Below are 6,670 nucleotides of genomic sequence, written 5' to 3'. Positions count from 1 at the left end.
CCTCCTCCATCCACCCCCCTCATCTCCCCTCCTCCATCTAACTCCTCCATCCAGCTCCTTCATCCATTTCTCCTCCATCCATCCTCTTCCATCCACCCTCCTCCATCCACCTCCTCCATCCCACCCTCTTCCATTCACCCTCCTCCATCCATCCTCTTCCATTAATTCCTCCTCCATTCACTCTCCTCCATCCATCCTCTTCCATTCATTACTCCTCCATTCACCCTTCTCCATCCATTCCTCCTCCATCCACCTCCTCCATCCAGCTCCCCCATCCACCCTCCTCTCTCCATTCCTCCTTCATCCACCCTTCTCCATCCATTCGTCCTCTACCCACCCTCCTCCATCCACCTCCTCTGTCCACCCTCCTCCACCTCCCCATCTAACTCCTCCATCCACCCAGCTCCCATCTCCATCCTTCATCCACCCTCCTCCATCCATTCCTCTTCTGTCCATTCTTCCTCCATCCACCCTCCTCCATCCACCCTCATCCATCTCCCCTCCTCCACCCACCCTCCTCCACCCACCCTCCTCCAACCACTCTCCTCCATCCATCCTCCTCCATCCACCCTCTTCCATGCACCCTCCTCCATCCAGCCTCCTCCATCCACCCTCCTCCATTTTCCCTCCTCCATCCACCCTCTTCCATCCACCTCCTCCATCCATTCCTCCATCCATTCCTCCTCCATCCATTCCTCCTCCATCCACCCTCCTCTGTCCATCTCTCCTTCATTCACCCTCCTCCTTCCACCCTTCTTTGTCCACTCCTCTTCCACCCATCTCTTCTCTGTCCACCCTCTTGAGCTCTCCCCTCTCCATGTAGCCCTCTCCTCATTTCTCACTCCTTTGGCCTCCCTGCCCCATTCATTCCTCCTCTGTCTGTTCCCTCCCCATCCATCCCTTCCTCTGTTCACCCTCATGCATCTACCTGCTTTTCTGTCCATTTGCTCATTTGTTCATTCAGTAAACACTTGTTGAGCCCTGTCATATGCTAAGGGCTGGGGACTAGTGGGACAGACAAGATCCCTGTCCTTACAAATGGGGAAATGAGAGGCTGTGGGGTCCCAGGCTGACAGACAAGAGCCAGGGCTGGAATCTGCTGCCTTCCGGCTGCGCAGGGCTGTTGGCCGCCTTGCGGTCACCTCTGGGAGGTTCTGCTCCCACTCCTGGGGCTCCTCAGTCTGACATACATCACCCACGAGGAACCCTGGCCACGGAGGCTCTTGAGACACAAGTGTGGTCTCTGTGACCCAGACGAATGGCATGACCTGGCCAAGTTCCAGCCACAAGCCCAGGCCGGGCCCTGGCCACAGCCATGGCCCCAGGCCCTGTCACATGCCCTCTCTCCTGATCCCCGTTACAGCCCCTGTCCTTGTCACAGCCCTGGCCCCACCCGTCACGGCCCCTGTCCTGGCCCCTGTCACAGCTCCTGTCACAGCCTGACCCTAGCACTGGCTGCCCTGTGGTGCCTCAGTCCTGCCCAGGCCCTTGCTCCTGGCTCCGATGCCATGTATGAGTTGGATATGGTGAGCTTCCCAGCTGACTATGCTGCAGGTTCAGCAGTGGGGTCCTGGCTGGGATCTGGGCCCACCCTCCATGCCTCCAGGGCAGCTGGGGACCCTGAGCCTTACCGGCTGGGCCACCTCCCGCAGGTATTGGGCACAGTCCCGGTGTCCGTGGTACTCCGCCAGGTCTGCCGCCGTGTAACCGTCTTCATCCCGCAGGGAGGGATCCACGTGGTGGGAGACTAGGGTCTGGCAGCACTGCAGTGAGGAGGGCACACGTGTGACCCACCACGACACTCACCAGGTGCCCATGGGCTGGCCCTGTGCAGGCTGCTCCCCTGGCCCCATCGCACAGGCTGCCCTGGTGCCCTTCCCAGCAGGGGCAGGGCTTGAATCTGGGCCGTGGGGTTCCAGAGACCTGTCTAGAAGCACCCAAGCCTCATCCCACAGCCGCCCAGTCCTGGCACAGACAGTACCAGGCACTGCGTATGAAGCAGTGCTAAGCTGACAGGCATCAGGGTGCCCCATCCAGACCCCTCACAGCTGCCATGGCCTAGGCATTAAATGCAGAACCAGTTTCCATGTTTGCCACCCTTGGAGATGTGGATCAACGCACGTGAAGAAACAAGGCTCGGAGAGACAAGCAACCGGCCTCCGCCCCGGGGACTCAGGGCCACCTCCCACCACAGCCCCACTCTCCATAGGACCATCCTCCTGGCCCCACGAGGTTTCCCCCTGGCGCCTGGAGTACCAGCTCATGCCTGACCAAGGCTGCTCACCACCTTTGCCAGCCACACTGCTTGCTCCTACCCAGCCAACCCGGGGCCAGGGCCCTCCTGTCTCCTTGCACCTGATGGGCTCTTGGGAATGGGGAGGACGAGAGGAGGGAAGGAAGCTGGGGGGGGAGTCCACAGGACTGGAAGGCTGGAGACATCTGGGCCTGTGAAGGATTCAGATGGGGGAGGGGCAGGGGACCTCAGTAATGAATTCTGTACTTTATTCTATATGCATTTATTCTATAAATATTTCTGTGTCTCTTTGGTGGTACTAGGGAAACACAAAAATGAACTTGAGTGAGGTGAATGCTGTGTTCATAAAACTGTGCCTTTGACGCAAACGTATGTCTGAGATAGACCAGCTGGGCCTCAGCATCTTTGGGTGACACTGAATTGAACTAAGTAAGAAGTTGTGAGACCCTTGGCCGGGCGCGGTGGCTCAGGCTTGTAATCCCAGCACTTGAGGCCAAGGCGGGTGGATCACCTGAGGTCAGGAGTTCCAGACCAGCCTGACCAACATAGTGAAACCCTGTTTCTACTAAATACAAAAAATTAGCCAAGTGTGGTGGCAGGCGCCTCTAATCCCAGCTAGTCAGGAGGCTGAGGCAGGAGAATTGCTTGAAGCCGGGAGGCAGAAGTTGCAGTGAACCAAGATGGCACCACTGCACTCCAGCCTGGGCAACAAGAGTGAAACTCCATCTCAAAAAAGTTGTGAGACCCCAAAGAAATTTCAGCTCCTCTCTGGACTGCAGGTGCCTCACCTATAAAAGGTGCAATTAGTGTTCATTCTCTACAGATAAATGCAGGTTCAGCATGCATGTGGAGTGGCGGGTGTGCCTGCTGTGAGTAAACACAACGTGACACTGTCGTGCGTGGCAGGGGGCCTGGCAACGAAGTCCAGTGGCCTTGAGCTCATCTGGCTCTGTGACTTGCTGGTCAGAGAACTTGGCCAGCTAACTGGGCCTGTCTGTAAAGTAGGGACAGCTGCACTGATCTATGGCCGACACCAGCAGCCTTCCTCGCCGCTGGCCCCTACCGACACCCAGCTGTGCAGTTAGCAGGTCAGCTCGAGACCTCAAGGGTGAGTGCCTCGTCCTGGGGGAATTCTTCTCTGGAGGGCTTCCCTTCCCCTCCTTCCTCTGCCCTGAGTTCCATGGCCTCCAAGGTGGCCACAGCCTGAAGAGACCATGGCACCACCAGAGGAAGGTGGACACGAAGATGGAAAGAGCCCTGCGTCCTGGAAGCCCTGCAGATCCACAAGACCTGCTCCAGAACCACAGAGCCACAGGGCTTGTCACTGCCTGAGGATAATGACCCTGTGCCTCTGAGCTGTGGACTCGGGTGTCTGCTCGTGCACTGCCTGCCTTCCTGGGTGCCGCGCTGCCCTCCAGAGAGTAAGCAGCTCAGGCCGGGGGCCGCCGGCTCTGGCACAAATACGCAACCCTGGTTGTGGTGTGAAACCTGCCACCCATAGGATGGCTGGTTGCACACGAGGCTTTATTTGTGAACACTTTTAACTTCAGATGAGTTTCATGTGTCATGAGATGTGATTCTTTTGCTTTTTCCCCATTTAAAAAGGGGAGAACTATTTCGAGCTTGTGGGGCCACACAAAATCAGGTGTGCACACACCCCTTCCCGGGGGCCTGCTGGGAGGCTTGAATCAGGTAATGCCTGAAGGCTCTTGGAGGACCAGAAGGGCTGAGCCAGTGGCTGATGTGGCTGAGGAAGCAGGAAGCATTTGTCAGATGTGCGAGGAGGCTGGGGCTGGGGAGGCTGGGGCCGGTTGCTGAAGCCAGTCCCTGGGAGAGGCACTGCTCCCGGAGGCTCTGGGCTGGGGGAATGGCAAAAGTCTGCCAGGACGTGGTGGGTGTGTGGGTGGGTGGAGGCAGAGCGTCCCCAAGGAGCTGTTGCTGGGAAGAGGAGGCCAGGATGCGGAGGAGGGGAGTTACGGGGTCTGCAGGAGTATGAGGGGTGTCACGGCAGAGGAAGGGGACGGGTGTCAGACCTGGCCCCAGATGGTGCTGGGGAGAGAGGGCATAGCCCTGACAGGAACAGAGCCATGGGGAGGAGGAAGGGAACATCTCCCCCAGAGTAAAGGACCCCATCGCCGCTGGGATTGTCAGCAGAGGGTGGGTGGTGACAGACAGAACTCTGTCCGGAAGTCTGTGCGGAGGCCACACCAGTGGAAAAGCAGGTGAGCAGATGGATCCACTACTCCAGGGAGGAGAGAACCAGGTGGGTCAAACCGACCCACTGCCCAAGGACATGAAACACGGATTCTCTGTAAAAGCCACCTGCCAACAGCCTCCGTAAGGTAACACAGAAGTCAGGGAGGAGTGATCCGGCCACACTCAGGGGAAAAGGAAAGCCTCGGGGATAGGGGGGTAGTCGGGGAGCCCAGCACTCAGAACTGCCCTTGCCCTGAGCCTGGGCTGATGCCAGAAGAACACTGTCCTCCAGCAGCCTCGGGGACCAGGGAGGCCAGGAACAGTGCGGGTTCTGCCAAGGGTGGGGGCTCTGGTTGATCACCTCCCGATGTAGGCCAAGGGCTCTACCCTCAGAGAAAACGGAAGCCAGATGCCAGTCAGGCCCCTGCTTCCTATCATGGAGGTGGTCCTGGGAACTTCCTGCCTGGAATGCAGGTTAAGATGATCCTGAGCCCACATGTGGCCAGCAAAGGCAAATAAGATATTGCCAACGCCTCCAGTTATGCCTACACTTCATTTTTCATGTTTAATGTCAGCTTACATCACACAAATAAAAAATACAAGGAAATAAGATACCATGAATGAGAACCAGAAGACCCAGCCCACAAAGAAATAGAAATAAAGCTCTGAGAACTAACAGACAAAAGCAACAGTGCTTACTGCTTTTAAATAAAGAAAAACCCAGGCAGCCAGATAACATCTCCTCAAAATAAGAGAGTAAAAATAAACCCCTAAACATTAGTAATTATATGACTGTAGATGGTCTAAATGCACCAGTAGATAAAGACTGTCAGGCTGATGAAAAAAACTAAATATGACTGCATGTGGCTAACCAGAGGTACTGGCAAACATAAGGATTCAGAAGGCTGAAAGTAAAGTATGAATAAGCTTCACCATCAAATGAGTACAGAAAGAAAAGTCATGTGTATACATATATCAGATAAAACAGACTAGATATGGGGTTCAAAATATACAAAACAAATGGTGACAGGATTATAGGGAAACACAGACAAATCCAGAATAATAGCCAGGAATGTTCACACACTTCTCTCGAGCCATTTGAAATCCAGTAAACTAAAATGTATACCTATGGAGATCTGAAGAACACAATGATATAATGACATGTAGAGAACAGCCTGCAAACTGTCTTTCCAAGAACACATGCAACATTGATAAAATTGACCATACACAGGGCAATAAAGTAACTTATCAAAAAATCAAAGGACTGAAATCACCAGAGTATGTTTTCTGACCACAATGCAATTTGGACAGAAATTAATAACAAATAGATAGCCGGAAGGAACACCTTCATATTTGGAAATTAAGAAACATAATTCCAAGGAATCCCTAGGGCAAATAAGAATCAGAATGGGAATTAGAAAATATTTTTTAACTGAACAATTATCAAACAGTGGGATACAGCCAAAGCAGTACTTAGAGGAAAATTTATAGCCTTCGATAAATATATTAGAAAAGAAAAAAGGTTGAAAAGTAAGTGAAGTAGGCACCCATCTCAGTAATTTAGGAAAGGAAGTAATGACAAAGATAAACGCAGAAATTAATGAAATTAAAAAAATACATTGGAGACAATTAAATGCTTTTTGGAGGACCCTGAACAAGTTAAAACCTCACTGTTGGAAAAACTAGTGACTAATATCTAGTGAGGCTGATTGAGACAAAAAAAGAAAGAAGAAAATAACCAACAACAGGAATTAAAAGTGGGGAACTTACTACGTACAGACAATAAAGGATCATCAGGATATCAAAAATAACTTTATGCTAATATACTTAATAACTTAGATAAAATTGATTCCTAGAACATTTCTAGGAAATAAATCCTAGAAAAATATAATTTGATGAAATCAACACATAAGAAATAGAAAGCCCTAGTAGTTCTATAATTAAATAAATTGAATTAGTAATTAAAAACCTTCCCTCGAAGAAACAGCCAGATCCAGAGGATTTCACTAGTGAATTCCACAAAATCTTTAAATAAAAAAATAAGTCTAATGTAACCAAAATGTCTCAAAAAATAGGAAAAGGAGAAACATTCCCTAATTCATAGCATATTTTGATACCAAAATATAACAAGGATAAAACAAAAAAAGACATTCCATGCCAATTTTACTCAAGAATATAAGGACAAAAAATCCTAAACAAAATGTTAGCAAATTGAATTCA

At 51.5% G+C, this 6,670-nt stretch overlaps 1 protein-coding gene across 1 annotated transcript in view; it reads right to left on the bottom strand.

Annotated features, from left to right (window-relative positions):
• The window catches only part of ESPNL (espin like), a 29,577-nt gene that overhangs the window by 13,885 nt on the left and 9,022 nt on the right, over positions 1-6,670 (bottom strand). The window contains exon 5 of the mRNA XM_023228795.1: positions 1,632-1,763. Coding sequence (XP_023084563.1) covers positions 1,632-1,763 — 132 coding nt within the window. The remainder of the gene's footprint in view (positions 1-1,631; positions 1,764-6,670) is intronic.

This window comes from Piliocolobus tephrosceles, chromosome 11 (assembly GCF_002776525.5).
Source record: "Piliocolobus tephrosceles isolate RC106 chromosome 11, ASM277652v3, whole genome shotgun sequence".
Lineage (NCBI taxonomy): Eukaryota > Metazoa > Chordata > Mammalia > Primates > Cercopithecidae > Piliocolobus > Piliocolobus tephrosceles.
Note: the sequence above shows the minus strand (reverse complement) of the source record. Positions and strands in the feature narration are given on the sequence as shown.